Source organism: Sebastes fasciatus, chromosome 20, assembly GCF_043250625.1.
Source record: "Sebastes fasciatus isolate fSebFas1 chromosome 20, fSebFas1.pri, whole genome shotgun sequence".
In the NCBI taxonomy this organism is placed as follows: Eukaryota; Metazoa; Chordata; class Actinopteri; order Perciformes; family Sebastidae; genus Sebastes; species Sebastes fasciatus.
In genome coordinates this window covers 19,690,374-19,713,522 of record NC_133814.1, presented here as the reverse complement: position 1 = coordinate 19,713,522, position 23,149 = coordinate 19,690,374, and the positions used below count along the sequence as shown (strand labels likewise).

The window sequence follows — 23,149 nt, the reverse complement described above, 5'->3', positions numbered from 1 at the left end:
AAAAACCTTAATAAGGTGGCAGCTGGCGAGAAGGAGATCACCAGGGAGCTGAAAGTTTCCTACTGCTGGCTATATTGTATGTCACTTCCAGTAAATGTCACAATATTAAACGTGTGTTTAAAAAGAACAAAGGATGGAATATAAGCAACCTCTAGATGCTGCCAGATCCTACACACACTGCACCTTTAACTGTTAAGTCATACGTTTACATAGAAACTTCATTCAAACTTTAAAATGCTCCACATTTTTACATTAGTGTGTGTAGCATTCTATACAAATGTTCAGAGAGTAAATGAGATCAAAAAGATATCTTAAACTTGCTCTCACATCCACAATTTTCACTCTTAATACATAATATTTGCCTCAAAACATTGACAAATGTGTGCTTTTTCATTCAATGTAGCTACTGGCTATGGAAGAGACTTACACATTTCACACTGTGAGCCTGAAAGTGACAGGAGTACCCAGCAGCTGCTGCATTGACTCTCATTGAAACAGGGGCAGAGGCAGTTTTCTGCTCCCATTCTCCCATTTTGGACACCACAAACATAAAATCTACATCAACGCATTCGGCAAGATATTTTCTATCTCGTCATAATAATATTTTGGCAATTAGACTTACACACTTTTGACTGTGAAGCATGGGTTTCAGAGGTGCGCCTCAGCTTAACTTCTATGACATGAACTGTCTGACCCAGCAGATACTATCACCATGCAACCTTTGATTGAGAGCTGGAGACACACAGCTGATTGAGATGAGCTAATTAGTGCTGTTTGACACACACACACACACACACGCACGCATGCACGCACACACACACACACACACACACAAGAGAAAAAAAGTTGTAATATTATGAAAATAAAGTCAAAGGCTTACGAGAAAAAAAGGCGGAATATTACAATAATGAAGTCAAAGGTTTCCGAGAAAAAAGTCGTATTATGAGAATAAAGTCATAATATTATAGAGTATTAGTTTTACGTGTTATTTTCTTTTTTTCTCGTAAAGTTATGACTTTTTTCCCGTAATATTATTGTTTTTTTCCCCCCGTAAAGTTATGACTTTATTCTCGTAATGTTACGTTTTTTTTTCTCGGAAAATTATGACTTTATTCTCGTAATATTAAAAAAAAAATCCCGTAAAATTACGACTTTATTCTCGTAATATTACGACTTTTTTTCTCGTAAAATTACGACTTTATTCTCATAATATCACAACCTTTTTTCACGTAAAGTTATGACTTTTTTCTCGTAATATTATAACTTTTTTCTGTAAATCTCAGATGTTTTTTCACTCAATGTGGCCCTAATACTCCGTAGTACATTTGCACTTTGGCCCTCGCTGCATTAGACTTATATACTATATACTTAGACTATAAACTGTGTTACCTTCATCACAATGCTCAAATGTTTTGCGGCTCCAGACAGATTTTTTTTTTGTTGCCTAAAACGGCTCTTTTGATAGTAAAGGTTGCTGACCCCTGAAATAGGTAAACATTTTTAGATAAAAATAATTATCACCTATAGTTTACTGACAAAAACACAAAATAAAGTATAGATAACTTAAAAAAATATATTCTTTATTCAGCCCTCTATATGATTATGAGGATGACGTGGCAATTTGCTAACTTAAAAAAAGGCTTAAAATGTTTTTTTGAGAGGGTGGACTAAACAGGCTTCAGTTTGACACATGGGCTTCACGTTGTCTGGTCACTAAAATAACTAAAACACCCGGAAAGGCTGCTTGCCCTTCAAAATAAAAGTGGAAAGCTCTTAAAGTCATGCCTATAGTCATACGAGGGTGCAAATACAAAATGCTATGAACAAACAACATTGATTAGATTCCAATAACCTCTCTAAATAGTTAAAATCGTCAAAATATGTGCAATATTATCGGAGCATGTGCTTTATACTGAAAAATTGTTGAGCGTAGTGACGTAATTCCGACGACTTGACTACGTAGTGATGGAACAGGCGCTGAAATGAGCTCCAGTTACGACACGTTAGATATCTCTACACCGGTGCAGGTGTACACGTCAATCATCATGATGGTATGACTGTAGGTGTGAGACTATAAAACGTCCGTCAGCTTAACGTTAGTTCAGTTTAAACCGTCCTTTCTTGTCGTGTTAGTAGTAACCGTTAGCTTAACGTCTTAAAATGTGGGTTTTCGGTTACGGGTCTCTTATCTGGAAGGTGGATTTTCCGTATGAAGAAAAGAGAATTGGCTTCGTTAAAGGCTTCAGCCGTCGGTTTTGGCAGGGCAGTACCGACCACCGGGGAGTACCGGGTAAGGTGAGTGACCGTTATTGTTTTTAGGACCTACTATTAGCTTTATAGCTCTTATACTGATAGTCGCACTAACTGATCCAGGGTTGCCAGGTCTGTGGGCTCAGTCGCACTAACTGATCCAGGGTTGCCATGTCTGCTTTGTCAGATTGGGCGAAAACGTGGAAAAAGCAGCATATGAAAGAACTCCTCTAGCTTTAATTTAATGGGACAAGTTACTGAAAAGTTCTTGGTAAATTCCTGAATTTTAGTTATACAATTGTGTAAACGCAGGAAGATAAGTGTCTGGTTATATAGTAACTACTAGCTTACTACTAAGTTAGTGTAGGAAGTTGCCAGGTTGGTCAGATCCACAAGTCATTATCCATCTTTTGAAAAGAGTTACACCTCATACAGCAACTCATTATTCATATTATTGTTATATTATATAATATATATATATATTATTTATTATAATATAATATATTATTATATATTATTCATCCCTTTACTATATTTACTTTTATGACTATTATTAAGGGGATTTATCCTATACATTACAGGTTATTCATTATAGTGTATGTATATGCTACTGTATAAAAAAAAACATAGTTAGTTTGTTGGCATTTGTTTGGAATACAGTAACAATTTGGAGGTTGTATCGGGCTCAGTTTTAAAGCTAGAGTGAAGATACTGGCATCATATTAAACTAGAAAACCTAAGAAACCATTGGTACCAACCATGTCATACTGGCTTGTAAATAACACTCAACACGTACGTTAAATTTTAGCGAGGAAAAACTGGCAAGGCCATTTTCAAAGGGGTCCCTTGACCTCTGACCTCAATATATGTGAATGGAAATGGGTTCTATGGGTACCCATGAGTCTCCCCTTTACAGACACGCCCACTTTATGATAATCACATGCAGTTTTGGGGCAAGTCATAGTCAAGTCAGCTGTTGTTGCCTGTTGGGCTGCAGTTTGCCATGTTATGATTTGAGCATATTTTTTATGCTAAATGCAGTACCTGTGAGGGTTTCTGGACAATATTTGTCAAATCTCCCTTTAAGGTATATTTTAACATTTACATTTAACATTTACATTTTTTTGTGATTAATCACGATTAAATATGGACAATCATGTGATTAATCACAATTAAATATTGTAATTGATTGACAGCCCTAGCTCTAACTAAGGATTGTTTTCAATATTTATTATTTTGCAGATTCTTTTCTTGATTATTCAATTAATTAATAGCTTGGTCTATAAATTGTCAGGAAATAGTGAAAAATGCTCATCATAGTTTACTCAAGTTCAAGCTGATGTCTGTAGATAGCTTAGAGCAGCTCCTCTGGGGTGTTATTATTCATCCCTTTACTATAATTACTTTTATGACTATTATTAAGGGGATTTATACTAAACATTCATTATCATTCATTATAGTGTATATGCTACTGTATTATAACCTTTTCATTAAAAACCCCATTGTGTTTTTTTGATATTTGAATATAATATAGTACCAATTTATATCATATAACTTCTACATAATCCTGCTTGGTTGTTTTAATGTATGTGTTTTTGCTGCTGTTTCAAAGTGCTTGTTTCTGTGTCCTTTACAGCCTGGCCGGGTGGTGACACTGGTGGAGGATCCCGAGGTAAGACAAACCCCTTCTAAACTTAATGGTACCATACATTACTTTGTAATAGAGCTGCAACTAATGATTCATTTCACTGTCTATTACTTTGCCAATTACTTTCTCCATTAAGTGTTTCGTCTAGAAAATAGTGAGAAATGTCCATCCTACTTTCTCAGAGCCCACGGTAACGTCTTTAGATGTCTTAATTTGTCCGACCAACACTCCAAAACCCAATTTAGTCGGTTTACAATAATATGAAGCAGAGAATTGCAGAAAATACTCACCGTGTTTGGCATTTTTTCTTGATAAATGACCTAAAAGATCAATCGATTATCAAAATGTAATTGATTAATTTTCCAATCCACCCTTTTATATTTTCAATACCTAACTTATCGTAAAGATTTGTCATTTTTAATAGGTGGCCATCCTGTCAAAAGATATATATATACATATTTAGGATATTAATTACATTTTGACATAGTTGCTATGAATGTGAAGTTTTTATTAGAAGACAAATTATGTTCAGGGGAAAGGCAAACAAAATCTCATGTTATTCATACAGTAATAATAATATATCTCCACCTCAGGGTCATAATTCACCCACCATTATATTTATCACTGTATTATTGAGCATGATTAAGAGAGAACTTGCAGCGTGGAGGCCAACAAACTAGCAATGCAACTAAGTGAACAGCAAGATTTTAAAAATTAGATTCCACTTAATTGAACACAGAGTTTTCAGATTGCTCTTACATTCTGGTTTTATGCCTCCACGTCAGCGACAGTGGGCCAGGAACGCCTGGAAGGGTTTTCTTCAAATTTGGCACAAACGTCCACTTGGACTTAACGATGACCTGATTCGATTTTTGTGTCCAAAAGTCAAGGTCACTGTGATCTTACGTCCATCCCATTCTCATGATAACTCAGGAACGGGAATGGAGGGAATTTCTTGAAAATTTGGCACAAACGATTTAGAGATAGATTTTGGTGGTCGAATGACCTATTATGCTTTTGTGCTTTTTCCTTTTCCTTTAGCGTGTTATATTGTTTTTTTGTGCATGAAAAAGGCCTGCAAAGTTACATAGTCCAAAGTCCACACCAAAGGGAGTTACTCTCCCCCACAGAAACACTGCTCTTTTCCATCGTAACGTGGTGATGTCACCAAGTAACACGCTTTGCCTAGCGGCTAGTTTGGTATGCCCTCAAACAATGCTAGATAGAGCGGAGCTGGAGGGTGAAAGAAGAGAAAAATAAAGTATTTTTTTAACATTAAAACATGTAAACATGTTCTAATAGAAATCCAACATACAAGTATGCACCTGAAAATAAACATAATAGGTCCTCTTTAAGGTTAGGATAGGTCGTCAGGCAGCGAGTCTCGCCAGTGTTTTTTGCACATTTTTACAAGTTTTCAAAATGTGTGGGTTACCTTCTAGACACAATCCAAACTGTATGGAAAAAAATATACTGCTCAACTAAAGCCTAAACAGTGGGTTGTCATAGTGATATGTATGATGTGAGACAAAGACACAAGGTGAACCAGAGTGCTGTACTACTGCTCAGGAAAGGAGATTGCATCTTATATATTAGAAACAAAGGAAAGGACAGTGTATTGTATTGTGACCTTGGCTGAGAGATAATTTGTTGCAGTTGATGGGAAAGACGTAGTGAGATACAGAGGGTGTAATGTAGCCAGAACATGGTAAGAAAACATATATTTAGAGGTGACTGATGAGTATCTTAAATCAGTAACTGATAAGGTCATCGTTCTACGGCAGTCGCAGGTTGTGATCACAAACATTATCTCAATAAATGTTGGCCGGTAACTAAAGATTATTTTCATTATTTATTATTTTGCATACTCTTTTCTTGATTATTCAATTAATAGCTTGGTCTATAAATTGTCAGGCAATAGTGAAAAATGCTCATCATAGTTTACTCAAGTTCAAGTTGATGATGTCTTTAGAAGCTTGTTTTTTCTGTCGATTGACTAATCGTTTCAGCTCGTGTACTTAAAGGCCCTGACCAGGGTTTGGAAATGTACTTTTTTGTCCACCTGCCACAGTGGCTGACGGTGCTAAATTCTAACCCTGGCACTGACACACCAAGCCGTCAGTCGGCCATCGGACAGTTTGGGGCCGTCAGTTAGTGTCTGTCGGCCAAGTTTTTGCAGCGTATCCCGCACCGTCGGCTCTAGTTTGCTCGTATCTGAGGTTTTTCCGACCGATTCAGCATGTTGAATTGGCGGCGGAGCTCGTCGGTGAGAGAAATCACTCTGATTGGCTGTTCAACTCAAACGAATCAGTGCTCGAGAAGAGAAACGGAAGTGAGGAAAGCAAGCAAACGAGTAAAGTCAAGACGGCGCACACTGAAGGCTCTTACACGGATATTTTCACAATGACATGGCCTTCTGGAATGAAGCTGAGTGGTGAGTGAGAGTGGCGTGGAAATGGTCAACAGACACAGCTTTGTTTCATGTATGTATCATCACAACAGCTTATATGTCCGCCGTCCTCGGTCTTCCGGTTTCACTTTTTGAATGACGAATACAGATTATCGCCGGCTGCTGCTGTCGAGAGTTATTTCATCTCACGCATTCGCAGGACGTACGTGCTAACTAGCCGTCGGGCGTAGTCTTTGCGGTGTGTTTGAATGCAGCTGGTCAGCCAAGACAAAGACGACGTGAGGCCTTCGTCGCTGCTAGTTTTTTGACATCAGCTTAGCGTGTCTGGGCCTTAAGGTTAAAATTCCTCCATTTCTGTGTAGAGTTCGTAGTTCTGCATTCTTTCCTACAGAAAGCCAAGCTACCTGTTCTTCTTCATTCTCTCTTCTTCAGGGGTGCGTTTGGGGCGTTGCCTACAAGTTGCCGACGGGCCGGGAGCAGGAAGTGAAGCGTTACCTCGACTACCGAGAAAAAGGCGGTTATCAGGTCATCACGGTGACCTTCCACCCCCGTCCACCGCTCTCCCCTCCGCCCAGCCAGACGCTGCTCTACATCGGCTCTCAGGACAACCCCGACTACCTCGGCCCCGCCCCTCTGGAGGAGATAGCCAACCAGATCGTCAACTCAACCGGTCCAAGCGGGCAAAACACGGAGTACCTGTTTCAGCTGGCTAATGCCATGAGGACAATTCTGCCTGAGGACTCAGACACACACCTGTTTTCTCTTGAAACTTTGGTGAGAGAAAGACTACACAGTGGGCAAAAACACTAACACGTTGATTGTGATTAGATAACGAATCAGACTTGATCAGTTATATAGAGCAGGCTGGACTAATAATCAAATAATCTCAGGGTTTAAGATATACACGGGGCCAAGAAGGATATTTGTCAAGTACAGAAAATATGTTGATAATGTCTGTTTTAGTTTCATGTATTGAAAGCTGCTTCCAAAAAATCCATTAAGTTATTGTACTTCAAACTACAGATTGAGTGATCACAACATATGCTTTGCATAAACCTAATGTACTCCTTGCACAATATACTGTACATCAACGCAAATTACATTTTGAATTAATAAATATATTCAGAGTGAATACATCTACATTCACACTTGTCTGTTTTTATGAATTTTTAAATATAAAAACATGTGAAGTACAGTATGTATACTGTAAAATCATCTGTCATGCCTAAACACCTTTTTTTTTTAGAAGACATTATCAGAACTCTTTCCAAAGTGACTCATCTAACCAGATGATCCTGCTTCGGTAAATGTCCTAATATCTCTCTTTGTGATATGATGAACCACGAATCATCGTCACCATACCGCTATAATCACACTGTCACGCATTCTACAGCCAAATAAGTTCACCTTGTTTATGCTTCTTCTCATTCTGCCAGCGTACGTCTCATCACAGCGAACATATCAAAGTCAACAGCACTGCATCAGAAAAAAAAATCAACATGCAGAATAAAAATGGTGACAGCTCTATCTGTGAGCCTGTCTTTTCTTAAACACACACACACAGTTGCAGCCAGTGTTTATTGGCTGTGGTCTGTAGCAGCATCTGTACAACGTAACAGCTAAAAGACATCCGTGCAGAAAGAAAACATCTCATCTACGTTCGATCTCCGTCTCTGTGCAGAACGTAATCTGCCGTGGACATCTTTAGTGATATGAATGTACGCAGATAAGCTGCAGGTGTTTGACGCGATCAGTCGACCTTGACAAACATACAGTACAACGTGACACACTCATTCTTCCTCTCTAAAAGAAAACACACCTCTCTTTACAAATGATGCAGTGACTTTATTTAACAGGAGAGTTTTTCTCAGTGTTGAGCTATTGTATAATACAACACAGTGGGCTGTACAGGAATATGATACATTTATATTACAGCATGTTATACATGTTATTATAGGTATATATATGCTTAAAAGTGTTATACACATTTATATCAATTACATAATTATGTCAATATTTAGTGATATACAGTATTAGAAACATTATCATATTGCATGATAAGTGCTGGGTTACATTAGGGCTGCAAAATTAACCGAATATTAATCACGATTTTGACTTCCCACGATTAAGTGAACATGATCGACTGCGATATTGACGTTTAAAATGCTCCGCGCATAGAAAACTCCGCTGCATGTGTAATCAAGTGCTTCCTAAACTAACAGCCAGCCACCAGGGGGCGATCCAGATGTTTTGACTTCACTTCTGGGGAGCCGCATGCGTCCTAAATCTTGCAGCTGCAGTCCAGATTAGAAGAGTGATATTACTGTATACAACTTGTTTTGCCCGTCGCTCGCCACCTGCCTGGTTTCAGGTGAAGACGAACCTTATTTTGATGCAAAGATTTATAAATTAGCAGGAATGTAGCACAACGTGAAAGTGAAATCAGTCCTCTGTTAAAGTGCAATAAAAATATTTTGTCTCTAAAATCAATGAATAATCGTGATAAATAATCGTGATCTCAATATTGATCAAAATGATCGTGATTATCATTTTGGCCAGAACCATGCAGCCCTAGGTTATACATTATAACTGTAGAAATACCTTTAGAGTTTCAAGTATTTGCTACTATTAAGTAATTAGGTCTCAGAAATATATAGATATTATATCGATATCGTGACATGAGAGTAGATATCATCTTAGATTTTGGATATCGTAATATCTCCGCCTGTTTTTATAGGCTGCATTACAGTAAAGTGATGTAATTTTCTAAACCTACCAGAATCTATTATTTGCTATTAGTCATTATAACCACATTACTGATGATTTTTTTATAAAAAATCTCATTGTGTAAATATTTAGTAAAAGCACCAATAGTCAACCCTACAATATCGTTCAATATTGAGGTATTTGGTAAAAAATATTGCGATATTTGATTTTCTCCATATTGCCAAGCCCAGCTAATTAATGTACTTTTGTATATTAATTCTATATATTTATATCATCATATATGTTTACCTTTTATTTAGTAAATTAATGGACGGTTCCAACTTTTTATGCGTTATTTAAAAATCTTTTGAAAGTAGGAAGAGTGAAATACTGTCATCTGAAAAGATACAGAGGTATCTGGTGAATCAGTAGTTGAATATGTTCTACAACAACAAGAAAAGATGCACCTAAAGGTGATTATCTTGAAAGTAAAGTGGCCACCTTTGGGGCTGTTGAGCTGCTTGGCGAGACAAAATAAACACCAAGTAAGTTAAATATTTGAAACCGTTTTTCCCAGGTTTGCTTTTCTGCTGGGTTTACTGAAGGCCAACATTGGCACGTGAGGTTCCAGACGCAGGGCTCTCTGCCACCGCAACAATATCAGACCCTTGTTTTAACAGACTGCACAGAGGATCCCGACACTGTTAAAAGGTCTAGTTGTTCTTCTAGGTCAGTCAGTGTGTAGAGGACCCGGCAAGGCAGCTGTCTGTCTTCTAGGCGTAGTAACAGGGCGACACCAGCAGGTCCGTGAGCACGAGCAGCTGGTCGTCGGTGAAGCTCTGCCGATGCTCCTGCCAGTTATCGTGGTGAGTACGCCTGAACTCCGACAGGGTCTTCTTCACCGTCATCTTTGGAACAACAAACGTGATCATCATTACCGACACCGTGGGAAAATATTGTGAATGAATGACATATGTACATCTATGCATAGCTCGCACAGGCTTACAAGACACCACAAATAGATAGAAGCCAGATCCAGAAGACAGCACACACATTTATAAACAATGCTGAAAAAAAAAGTTGTGGAATATTACTAAGTAGGTTTACTCAAGTTCTGTACTTCACTATCATTTTTAAATACTTTTAACTTACTTGAGTATTACCATTCTATGCTACTTTATACTTAAAGGTGATGATTGCAACCAACTGAAACTTCTTCCGTGTGCCAAGCGTGTGGGACAATGACCAACAATGACCCATTAACTGTACATTATCCCGCTACTTACTTAAGAAATCAATAATTTGACACATAAAACGGTCCGCCAGAGTCCGACATCAGAACTGCGCCCATAGCAACGGTCTGTTATACATAGCAACGATCTGCTATACATAGCGACGGTCTGCTATAAAGAAATAACAGACCGTAGAACACCGTGATTGACCAATCAGAATCGAGTATACAACAAAGCCGTGTAATAATTATTAATATTATATTAAATTTCTGCCAATAGATCACCCTAAATGTTACACACTGGTCCTTTAAGTACAGTTCTGAATGCAGGACTTTTACTCCCAACAGAGTATTTTTAGGTATTTCTACCTTCACTTAAGTGACAGAGCTGATTATTTCTTCCACCAAATTCATAATTCAAGAACAAAAACATTTATTATACAGTATGATACTGGAGAAATCAGAGTAAATACTTATTAAATATTCCCGTCTTGCCTTCTTTTTCAGGCTTTTGAGACAAAGTCTGCAAATTTAAAACACATCCAATCCAATTTTTGATCATCTGTGCACCAGAATATTTCATTGTTGAGTCATAAATTAACTTTGAGTTCTTAAATGATGATGATTGATCACTACAGTAGATAAGCTAGATGTAACAAATGATTGAGGGCCACACTTTTGTTTAGTTACATATATAACATACTTAATTTTAGTTTTGCCAAGAAATTTTCACTTCCTTTTTATTCAAAACTTACTTTGCAGGGAGTTAACATTATACCACAACATTATTCCTACATATACACAGCATATCAGCCTCCTCAAAGATTTGAGAAGAGCTCTTTTGTCCATGGAGAACTATAATATTCCATCACTGGAGTCAAAATGTACATTTTAAAGTGGTGTGTTTGCTTCTCAAAACATTTCCATGAAACTGCAGTAAACTATTGCAATAAAGAGGACGTTGATCGTTCTTTCTCTCGCTTCATTTGTTATTCAGGGGCGAAAAAAAGTTCAGAGCTGATAAGATCCTTTGATAACAGCCGTTATCAGTCCTCACAATAAGAGCTACACTCAAGTTTAACAGCAGAACTAGAACAAAGCTGAGTTATGACTCACAAAGTAAATAGTTCCTGTTTTGTGCGGTGAAACATCATGTGATCCGCAGACACACAATGTAAAACTGCAGTGTAGAAACTAACAGCAGCTGACAATGTTTCCAGCGTTTGTTTACATGAATGAAAAACTAATGAGGTAATAATGATTTATTGATGTTAAAATGCCACATATAGCAATTACGCAACGCAGAAATTATTTAAAGTGAAACAAGTTCAGGGGGAAAAGTTAGCGTGGGTCAACGAGGACAGAAAAACAGGGAATTAAAGTGATGATCAGTATAACCGAGGATGTGTTCATGACTTAAACATCGAGTACATTGATTTTACATCACAGCCTTCAAACAAAATGATAAGATGAGATTTTTAGGAAGGAAGGAGGTGCCTGTGGCCTGACCAGTGGGCAACCTCCATGTCTGAAAAGTGAAGCCAATGCTGAAGTGACTTAAGCTTGTATTATTTCTAATCGCCAGCAGGGGGCGACTCCTCTGGGTGCAAATAGAGTCTGATTGTATAGAAGTCTATGAGAAAATGAGCCTACTTCTCACTTGATTTATTACCTCAGTAAACATTGCAAACATGAGTTTATGGTCTCAATCGCTAGTTTCAAGTCTTCTTCAATACAGCATGATGTTAATTTAGTAAATTATGGTCCCATTTAGAGTCAGATAGACCATAAAGCAGGGTATGCTTTAGGGCGTGGCTACCTTGTGATTGATAGGTCGCTACCACGGCGTTGTCCGGTCTGGGAGTTATCCGTATTTTCATCTTTCGTCAACTTTAACCCCTTCACAGTTCATGAAAGTTAATTATAAAATTTTGGTCGCCTGAAAATGTCTTATTCAAAGTTCGGTTGTACTTAGCTCCACCCTCTCGTGTCACATCTGGTTGCAAAAAAACAAGATGGCAACAGCCAAAATGCAGAACTAAAGACTTCAAAAAAGGAGTACACAAACCAATGGGTGTCATCACAGTGACTACGTCCACTTCTTCTATACAGTCTATCCATGCAACTAAGATTGTGAACAAGGTAAATGTGCTTAACATCAGCATGTTAGCGTTGCCATTGTGATTGCGTAAGCATGGTGACCTTAGCATTTAGCACAAAGCCGTGCGCCACAGAGCTGCTATCATGGCTTCAGACTCTCTTATTCTACCAAAAAGTTCTGTCTGAATAGTTAACAGCAATGAAAACTATATTTCAGGGTCAGTTTTTATCGTCAGCAACCCTCTCTACTATTGAGATGTGGAATACTTTTCATTGCTGCTTCTGAGCATAGCAAAAACTCATCTTGAATGGTTGCATAATATTCAATAAAACATAATATCTGAGCCATTCATTGTAACCTTTTTGGTCGCCTAAAAATGTCTTATTCAGCGTTCGGTTGCACTTAGTTCCACCCTCTCGTGTCACTTCTGTTATCAAAAATGCGATGGTCAAAAAGCCGAACTCGACGCTTCAAAACGGCAGTCCACAAACCAATGGGTGACGTCACGGTGACTACGTCCACGTCTTATATACAGTACAGTCTATGGTCCTTACAACCAAAACTACTACAGATTATACAGACATATTCTTATTATCAAGCACAAAAGCTCCTACTTCTACCACCTTTATATAGAACAATTACTCACTTCGGAAGCTTTTGTAACAGGCTCTGTAATTCATCTACTCGCAAATACATTCTTTAACTGTATTCCATTGTATTTTCTCTCTCATCTCTTTCACTTTGCAACAGGAGAAGCAGTAAATTATCATCATCACTGGCTCCCCGTCACTGTAATGTATTATTCAAACTCTGCACTACGGATTACATTGTATGTCTTCTTCATGCCTGAAGTACGGCCAAAGACACAATTTTCTCCTCAATTGGACAATGAAATTGTATTCTTTCAGCACACACTGTGTTGTCACTAGATATTTGCATATGTGTGTGTGCTAATGTGTGGGTGTGTACCTCTATAGGCTGTGGGTCGTTGAGATGGTCGCTCAGGTCCATCAGTATCTGAGGCATCCAGTCTGGGACGTCGTAGGGGCTCGACAGGATGCACGCACTGAGGCCGAGCACTCCGGCATGGCGCCGCACTAAGTCTGTGAACACACACGCACACAAATAGGGAGTTAAGATGAGCCTCAGAATTTCAAGGTTCACAATCCCCCCCTGGGATAAGAAAGGGTAATAGGGCAAGCATTACTGCGATTGCCTCACTGGGTGATTGTGACGTGCACGTAAATGTGTGTACCTGTGGAGGCCAGCTCGCCTCTAGCCTTGGGGAGGCGAGTCTGACTCAGCGTCTGGAGCTGTGTCTGCAGACTGGAGTCCAGAGGGAAGAACTGGCACTGCAGTAAACCACTGAGGGTGGTGCCTGCCATGTCCCTCACCTACAGGGAGAAGGAGGAAGGAGGGAGGGGGAGGGAGAAAGAAAAAGAGACCTGTGAAGATCAGACCTGACAAATAAAGGATGCGGAGGAAAGCACGAGGCAGTTTTAGGGCGAGAAACGCATGCACAATTTATTAAAAGAGGCGAGTGCAATGAGATCGGGGAGGGGGGGAATCGAGGTACAGAGATGAGCAGAGGAGGAGGAGGAGAAACAGGAGGAGGAGGAGGAGGAGGGATAGATGCTGAGTTGAGCTGAGGTAAAATTCACTTGCAGAACATCACTGCCTTCCTGCATCACTTTGCATAAATTATGAATAAGCACTGAGTGACGGTTGATGCATTGAAATAGACAGCGATACGAAGACAACACATTCACCAGATGTGCACTTACACACTTACAAAATATGGCGAGAAGCAACTGTTTTTGTAAGTTAGACAACCCGGGTGAAGCTTATTGATTTTTACCTGCACACCCCGATCAATAGAAAAGAGACAAGTTAAAGGAGAACGCAGACAAGTGGGACAGGGACTGTACAAAAGATGACATAACTCAATATTAGAAGAACACTTCTATATTCTGTGCACGAGCAGTAAAGTTGATTTTATTGCATTCAATAAATACACATTAATAATTAACAGTCAAAACAAATTTGCTTTGCCAAATTTTATTTTGGACATTCGATTGATTTATGACGTTATTTTCATATCACTTTAAATTACAATCAGCTACAAAGGAGTGCAAGACTATGGAGGACGGAACCTGCCAAAATCAAAAATAAATAAATGACTCAATAAATGAATAAATAAGTCATTAAATGTAGAAAAAATAATATTAAAAATAAATGTAGCCTTTAATTAATTGATAAAATGTGACATAAATTGATATTTCGGTTTTAATTTGCTTCTTTATTTATTTATCTTTGTATTAATTTCCTTATTTATTTACTGTTCTGTTTAATTTACCCATTTATTTATTTATGTATTTATTTTTTATACATTTTTAGATGTATTTATTTATTTGTTATGTTTTTATTATTATTTAATTTTCAATTATTTATTTTCATACACAATTTCTATGGAGGACCATCAACATCCCTGTAACCACAGAAAGGCACCAAAACAGGAAAATAAATTAACAGCTGAGCAGAGAGGTAGAGGGTTATTTTTAAGCAATAACCGTGAATAGAAATGAGGGATTAAGATTTAGTGAGGAGAAACAAGGGGACAATAAGTGGCCATTTATAATCCTGTGACAATTACACCTTGCAGAGGGGCGATGGCTGTTTTAAACCAGCGTTTGCTGCCTTTTTGTGCATACATTACCTCGAGCTGTTCATCAAGCAGCAGCTGCATCACCAGCTTTCGGATGCGGAGCACCTCGGCAGGCACACTGAGCAGGGTAAACAAGTTGTAGAAAACCATGATCTGGACGTAGGTCAGCACTGAGAAGCGTGCGTGCCACGATCTGTTGCCTGCCATCTAGAGGGACGTAGGGGAGAGAGAGAGAACGGGAGTGAGATAAAGAGAGAGATGGGTTGGGGTTTGTATAGAGCCCCTTAAGTCCTTTAAGATTTATGTATCTTGTGCAAACAAAATGTTATGTTGTGTGCACAAGATTCATACGTTGTGTGCACAAGTTATCCTGCGAGAACAAGATGATTAATTTGTATCACTTCAAATGCCTCACTAGCAGTTTATTAAGTTTTATTGCCAACTGTCATATAATGAAAATCTTTCAGTTCTAGCAGAACAAGACTAAAGTGTTGTGTCTGAAATCATTCACTACTCCGTACTCACTATCCAGGGAGGTCTATGCAGAGGACAATACAGTGAGCTCATCGGCGAAATAAAAAAAACACTTTCAGACACTACTCTTTTCTCGGCGCCATTAATTACGTCATTGCTGTCGCACAATTAAAACATGCCAGGTAAACGTCTGCTGGTAGACCATCCATAATAAATACTGACATGTATTTTCGTTAGGGCAATCAATCAATTAATCATTAATTTAATTAATCACGATTAATCATGGAAAATCATGTGATTAATAGTGATTAATTGTAAATTAATCATTTTTTATCTGTTCAAAATGTACCTTAAAGGGAGATTTGTCAAGTATTTAATACTCTTATCAACATGGGAGTGGGCAAATATGCTGGCTTTATGCAAATGTATGTATATATTTATTATTGGAAATCCATTAACAACGACAAAATATTGTCCAGAAACCCTCACAGGTGCTGCATTTAACATCAAAAATATGCTCAAATCATAACATGGCAAACTGCAGCCCAACAGGCAACAACAGCTGTCAGTGTGTCAGTGTGTTGACTTGACTATGACTTGCCCCAAAACTGCATGTGATTATCATAAAGTGTGCATGTCTGTAAAGGGGAGACTCGTGGGTACCCATAGAACCCATTTTCATTCACATATCTTGAGGTCAGAGGTCAGAGGTCAAGTGACTCCTTTGAAAATGGGCATGCATGTATGACATGGGTTTCTTAGTTTCATATGATGTCAGTATCTTCACTCTAGCTTTAAAACTGAGCCCGCTAGAACCTCCGGAAGATCAATTGCTTGCAGTTGCAGATATAAGTATCTGAAACTAAGAATCGTTGTGTTTTCGTTAGCTTAGAATGAGCCGTTTATATCTATAGGGAGCTGGTCCTCTTGCTTCCGCTGTGTTGCTACGCCATGAGCCTACTCGCATTTTTACGTTACCTGAAGGCCGCTGTAGTTCGACATGCTTGTGAAACTGCAGTAACGTGAGCGGCAGCGTGCAAAACCGTGGTACCGCCAGCCGCCGTCTGACTTCAGTTGTTTCTTAAGTAATGTTGAGATAAGGATGGCTTCCGAGCGAGGGGTGAGCCGAGGGGTGAGCCGAGGGGTTCTCAGTTGGTTGCAATCTGCAACCACACCACCAGATGCCACCAAATCCTACACACTGTCCCTTTAATTCTAACTCTCAGCAAGAAAGTTCCCAAAATGTCAACCTATTCCTTTGAATAATTTGTGCACACAACATAAGATCCCACAAGATAAAAAATTTAGGTTTGGGTGTCAAGGTGAAACCCAAAAAATGTTGCGATGCTTCTCATACCCGTCTACCATCAAATATGAAACTGCAGACACCATGGTTTTGATATTCTGAGAGGATTTGAGTGAATTTCTCAACAGGGGTTGCCACTCACATACAAAACTCACAGCAGAAATACTGTAACTGCATCACAAAGTAAGCAACATAAAATAGTACAGGTTGTTTTTAGTTTAACAACACCTTGGGCAGCATTAAGCTCTGAACACTGACAGCAGGCAGGTGGGGCAGTGTCTGTGTGTGTGTGTGTGCGTGTGTGTGTGTGTGTGTGTGTGAGAAATGTTGTGCATATTACCTCTTCCAGCGCTGCCAGAACCAGAGGGATGTGTTCAGGATACAGCAGGCCCTGGGACATGAGAGAGAGACACGTGCGAGCATCCTGCTTCATCTCATCATAGCTCTCATCAATCTCCACCGGGGCAATCTGCAGGGAGAGAGAAACAGAGGGAGAGATGGAGGGAGGTAGGAAGACACACAGCTACGCACCATTTTGAGTAAATGAAGAGAGAAATTGAGTTTAATGGGCAAGTAAGATTGAGTGGGTAATAATGCTGCGCTGGGACCAGTGTATGTGTGTGTGTATGAGTGTGTGTGTGTGAGTATTCTTACTTTGAAGAGTAGAGGCAGGAGCTGTAGTTGCTGCTGAACAGGAGTTGTAAAGGTCCGCCCGGCGCTCGCCATCAACCATTTCAACACTGCAAACACACACACACACACACACACACACACACACACACACACACACACACACACACATACACACACACACATAAACACACACACATGGAGGAGATTTTGGGTTGCTGCCAAATAATAAAAACAACAGACTTGGCGCTGTGACCTTACTGCATTGCTCTAGTAATAAAACACAATCTATCATGATTTAGTATCTAATGATTTGGATAATTTCATAACCAGATATTTATCTGTATAATGGAGATTAGGGCGGTAACAGAAACTGGAAGAGCAACAATGCAGAAGAAGAGAAATGAGATCTAAATTCAGTCTTTGGTTAACAGGTACAGTGTAACACCATGTAAACCTCAGCTAATAAATAGAGCTACATCGATTAATTCATTTGTTGTCAATTATTAAATCAATCGACAACTATTTTGATAATCGATTTATCGGTTTGAGTAATTTTTTAGGAAAAAAAAAGGTCAAAATTCTCTGATTCCAGATTCTTAAATGTGAATATTTTCTGGTTTCTTTACTCCTCTATGACAGTAAACTGAATATCTTTGAGATGTAGACAAAACAAGACATTTGAGGACGTCATCTTGAGCTTTGATCCACATTTTTCACCATTTTCTGACATTTTATAGACCATTCAATTAATAAATTGATTGAGAAAATAATCGACAGGTTAATCGACAATGAAAATAATTGTTAAACTTTTAATGCCTATTTATTTATATATAGGTTTCTCAGGGAATGTGCAATATTTGACATGTTTTTCTACTGTGTCTTGGTGTACTACTGTAATGTATTGTTAGCTATGTATTGTTTTAAGCTGATTTCGGCTGTGTGCAGCACTACTGCCCAAGCAAAATTTCCCCTTGGAACAATAAAGTATATCTTATCTTATCTTAGTTGCAGCCCTACTAGTAAATACAAAATAATAAATCTTAATCTAAAATGAAATATCAGCTCCAAAACTATGAAGAATTTTATTTTGAAATAAATTTCTATCTTTTAGAAAATACATCTACTGCTTGACCTTAAGTAGCAGAATAAATCTAAATAAATAAAGTCTAGTAAAATGCTATAATAATGACACACTTTTAATATTTTATTCATTCAGTTAACTTTTGCTTAATGTTTTTTGTTAATTTTAGTCTAAACGCTGCCAGGAAAAAAAACAAACTCGTAGGATGTATTAACTTTTTTTTGTTAAGCTAAAAGTAGTTAAATTTAATTTAAATAAATAAATAAAAATAATAATAATAATTAAACGTATCATGTTATTATTATTTTTTTTTTTAACTTTATTTTTATTCCCAGCGGGTTACTTAAACCACCAAATTGTGTCCTCAATGGTAGCCACAGCCTTGCTTACAGTATTACAGATTTTACGTGCCCAGGTTTTCATATAGCAGGGCTATATATAGCAGGATATTCTGCTGACACGTCTTATTGGAAAGAGATGCAGCTATTGAATTTTGTAAATGTAATATTTCAATGCTGTAAGCACCAACAATTAAAGTCCATCTCAATTGTATCTGGGTGGAGGCAGAAAACTCGGAGGCAAATAAAAACCATCTGCATAGCTAAATATGACTTAAGGTAAGTGATATATAAAAAAATATATGTTTTTATAATCTGGGGGAACTGACTCTTTAAATGAAACATAATAAAAAAGAAAACCAAAGTGGACTTCATTCATCTAACTGCTATTGGATACTGTAAACTGAGAGGAAAACCAAATCAATAATAAAATCTAGTACAAATTACTGCACTATGTGGCCAAATGTTAATATTAGAGACACCCTCCCAAATATTGAGTTTTTTTGAACACACACCCTTGAAATTCCCCTTCATCTACACTTAAAGTAGATTTAAAAGGGGAAATCAATAAGGGATCACAGCTTTTAGCTTGTTTCATCTAGCTTCAGTGTGTCAGTCTACTTCATCACTTATATATATATATATATATATATATATATATTTCCCACAGTCACTGTCCACGCCATGTCCATCCACCACACAGATTACACGCTTGCATCCACATTCTGACCCGTCTTGAGCAGTTTGACAGCCTGGGTGCACTCGTCCGTCTCCTGGGTGTTCTCCTCGTGGACGTGGTTGTGGATCTCCGGCTCTGACGTGAGGGGCTTGAGCCGCTCTAGGACCCGGGTGACGAACTCTGCCACGTGGGGGGAGGAGGTGGGCCGGGTGTGGGGCAGGGCCACGTCTATCATGAAGATATAGGTCAGGACACTGGAGAGAGACGGGAGAGAGAGAGAGAGGGAGAAGAGGAAAGGAACAGTTGAGACAAACATGGAGATAAATAAAGAGGCTTAGATGTGCAGTGCACACAAAGTAATCAGATTAACCTATTTAACCACAATGATGTCACCCAGAAGTTAATTTGGTACCTTCCAATGCGCTCCCTGACGTTCTTATACACCTGGGTGAGTTTGGGCTCCAGGTAAGTCAGCAGCCGGTGCAGCAGTTCGGAAACTCTCCACTGCTGCTGGGCCAGACCTCCCTGAAGCACATACAGCAAACTGACAGAGACAAAGAGAGAGAGAGGAGGGGGATGTTGTGTTATTGCGGCACGTCAGCTCAGCGTACGTCAGCTCAGGTTACTACTGCAGCCAGAAATCAGAAACCTCAAGACATGAACACATACTCTGTGCGTGTAGTTATTTCATGCACATGGACACACACACACATACCTGGCGTCCCTGAATGAGCCGCCCTCTCCGCTCAGCGGGCTCTCCATCAGCAGCTCAAACAGCCAGTGGAGTTTCCTGGGGTCCCGGCCCTCCTGTTGGGCAGCAGCCAACACAAAATAGACTTATTTTCGGAGCTATTATTTCAGGTGTATACATCCACTGAGGTGCTGCACATGTTTTCCCATAGTTTTACTTCCAATGGAAACAGAGAAAAGTAGTCCCTGGTTCAAAACTGTGGGTGTTTCTTGGAATGTTTCTAGAGCTGCCACGATTAATTAGTTGTCATCTATTAAATTAAGGCAGATGCTATTAGCAACCAGGTGCCAGTAACCAACAATAGTATTTGCACTCAACGCGGGTACACATTACATACTATATGTGTATATGTAATGTATGTATATTTTTCCTAAACCTAACCAAGTAGTTTTGGTGCCTAAGCCTAACCAAATTGCGACTGAAAAATGGAAAATAATAATTAAAAAAACAGAAAATAATAAGTCACCTAAGTGAAAAATTGCAATATGGCCTAATGCAATTTTGAAATCGCAGGAGACGCAATGAGAATAATGATGTAAAAATCCCCCCTAATGTCGCCAATCATGTTGCAATTGCAATATCAGTCAAAATAATCTTAATCAGATACATTTTTAAAAAATCGTTCAGGCCTAATGAGAATGTCATTCATTATGCATGTTATTGGTTATAGAGTAAAATACTGGAGAAATTAAAATTTTGACCTGATGATGGCGCTAGATGGAAAGTGAAAGGGTTACCAAAGTTATTACAATTTATCTTGAGGGGAACATCTGTACACATTTCATGCCAATCCATCCAATAGTTGTTGTCGGGTCATTTCACTCAAAACTACAAATGTCATCCTCATGGTGACGCTAGAGGAAAAGTCAGGGGATCACCAACGTCATTAGGATTCATCGTCTGGGAAACATAAATATCTGCAACCTCCATTCTGAAAAGTGAAGCCAATGCTGAACTTGCATTCTTTCTAATAGCCAGCAGGGGGCGATTCCTCTGGTTGCAAAAAGAAGTCTGATTGTATAGAAGTCTATGAGAAAATGAGCCTACTTCTCACTTGATTTATTACCTCTGTAAACATTGTAAACATGAGTTTATGGTCTCAATCGCTAGTTTCAAGTCTTCTTCAATACAACATGATGTTCATTTAGTAAATTATGGTCCCATTTAGAGTCAAATAGACCATAAAGCAGGGGATGCTTTAGGGCAGGGCTACCTTGTGATTGACAGGTCGCTACCACGGAGTTGTGCGGTCTGGGAGTTGTCCTTGTTTTAGTCTTACAACTTTAACCGTTTCACAGTGTGTTTTCAGTTCATGAAAGTTAATTGTAACATTGTTGGTCACCTAAAAATGTCTTATTCAGCGTTCGGTTGTACTTAGCTCCACCCTCTCGTGCCACTTCTGGTTGCAAAAATGGCGACGGCCAAAATGCCGAACTCAATGCCTCAAAACCGTAGTCTACAAACTGATGGATGATGTCCACTTCTTATATACAGTCTATGGTAGTTGCTGAGATATATCAGTCTGGATCAAATAGAGCCATGCTAGTGATACAAAAATAACGAAAAATTGTAAAGCAAAGAGCGCTTGTGCTGCAAATTGTCTTTTCAAAATCCAATTTTCACCCTTATGTTTGCTTTATTGATTTTTAAAAATCAGATTTTCAACATTTCTAGAAAACATTCATATAAATTCCCCGTCTTCTTTACTGAGCCCTGAGCTGTGCTGTGTGTGGTTATATTTGTATGCGTGTGAGCAACTCACACAGGCAGTAGCGATGCAGGTGCCCCAGTCTGTGTAGGTTTCCACTGTGATGTTGGTTAATGCTGTCCTGATCAAAGGGCACAAAAGCTGCCATAACCTGTCCACCTGAACACACACACACACAATAATGAAAGTTTTTATTAATATTGACTTTTCTTATCAAAAAAGTAGTGCAGTGTGTGTATTTGCTGCTGTGTGTGTGTGTGTGTCCGGTACCTTGCTGAAACTCCAGAGTTTGCTGCCTCTGATTAGTCCTGCAGTAATCTCACACACACAGCGCTGCGAGCTCTCATGGGGGTCGCTGGCAAGCTGCTCCAGGTGAGGCCATAGTAACGGCAGGAACACGTCTCCATAGTTACAAAACAGCCCCTGTCAATCAAACGTGAGCGTGAAGGTTTGTTCGACGTTGGAGGGAACCAAGAGCAAAAACCAAAGAAAGACAGATTACAGTCATTCGTTTGACGCAAGCGAACTGTCAGCTGTCTGACGGAGAACAATGAATCACAGCAGCTGATGACACAAATTCAGTTCAATTCAGCCTTGGCCAGCGGTGGTCTGCTGTGTCACTTCTCTGTGAGAAGGTTTGCCAGATCGATTGAGGCTGCGAGTTTAAATTGCACCTTGAAGAGACAGAAGCGTCTGGGATTGAAGCTGTCGTTTCCTTTCCGATCCTCCAGAGAGAGAAACTCTACGAGCTGGTCAATAAACTCTGGGTCCGAGAAATATTCATAGACGATCTTCTCGCCCTGAGTGACACACAGACAAACACCAAATGTAATAATAGAAATACTTTGGCGTCGGTGGGAGATTTTGTGTGTGTGGTGCGGTGCGAGCACCTCGCTCATGTCCTCATACGTCAGGTCGTCTTTTGGCTTTTCAGAAGCTGCATGGATCATCATTTCTCTGAAAGGAGCGGGAGACAAAGAAGATTTATAGATAACAACAAACTGAGAAAAATATGGACAGACACATGCTGTCTTTAAATGAGCAGCGAGGATAAATGAATGATTATAAAGTCAGTTAGCCAGCCCTCCGTCTATACATCAATTCTTCTATCTGGGCCAGGCAGTAAGTCGTTCAGCGAGCCTTATCTAGGCCAGGCCGTGACAGGAAG

The 23,149-nt window shown here is 39.1% G+C and overlaps 2 protein-coding genes across 2 annotated transcripts in view; one reads left to right on the top strand and one right to left on the bottom strand.

Moving 5' to 3' along the window:
* Nucleotides 1–1,936: 1,936 nt before the first annotated feature.
* On the top strand, nt 1,937–7,448 carry chac2 (ChaC, cation transport regulator homolog 2 (E. coli)). Its single transcript, XM_074619827.1, has 3 exons — nt 1,937–2,295; nt 3,887–3,922; nt 6,741–7,448. The coding sequence occupies exons 1-3, from the start codon at nt 2,161–2,163 to the stop codon at nt 7,116–7,118; spliced, it is 549 nt and encodes a 182-aa protein (XP_074475928.1). The 5' UTR covers nt 1,937–2,160; the 3' UTR covers nt 7,119–7,448.
* Nucleotides 7,449–7,998: 550 nt separating this feature from the next.
* The window catches only part of LOC141758413 (proteasome activator complex subunit 4B-like), a 45,784-nt gene continuing 30,633 nt past the window's right edge, over nt 7,999–23,149 (bottom strand). The window contains exons 35-47 of the mRNA XM_074619781.1: nt 22,872–22,938; nt 22,656–22,781; nt 22,252–22,404; nt 22,036–22,140; nt 20,238–20,329; nt 19,935–20,066; nt 19,574–19,776; nt 17,446–17,531; nt 17,132–17,260; nt 15,063–15,218; nt 13,602–13,740; nt 13,316–13,449; nt 7,999–9,922 (exon numbers count right to left, since the gene is read on the bottom strand). Coding sequence (XP_074475882.1) covers nt 9,788–9,922; nt 13,316–13,449; nt 13,602–13,740; nt 15,063–15,218; nt 17,132–17,260; nt 17,446–17,531; nt 19,574–19,776; nt 19,935–20,066; nt 20,238–20,329; nt 22,036–22,140; nt 22,252–22,404; nt 22,656–22,781; nt 22,872–22,938 — 1,657 coding nt within the window. The 3' untranslated portion in view covers nt 7,999–9,787. The remainder of the gene's footprint in view (nt 9,923–13,315; nt 13,450–13,601; nt 13,741–15,062; nt 15,219–17,131; nt 17,261–17,445; nt 17,532–19,573; nt 19,777–19,934; nt 20,067–20,237; nt 20,330–22,035; nt 22,141–22,251; nt 22,405–22,655; nt 22,782–22,871; nt 22,939–23,149) is intronic.

Excerpts from the sequence above, each read along its gene's own strand:
- chac2 (XM_074619827.1), top strand. The coding sequence starts at position 2,161 with ATGTGGGTTTTCGGTTACGGGTCTCTTATCTGGAAGGTGGATTTTCCG. Across the intron at positions 2,296-3,886 it reads ACCGGGGAGTACCGGGTAAG|CCTGGCCGGGTGGTGACACT; the intron begins GTGAGTGACCGT and ends TGTCCTTTACAG. Across the intron at positions 3,923-6,740 it reads CACTGGTGGAGGATCCCGAG|GGGTGCGTTTGGGGCGTTGC; the intron begins GTAAGACAAACC and ends TCTCTTCTTCAG.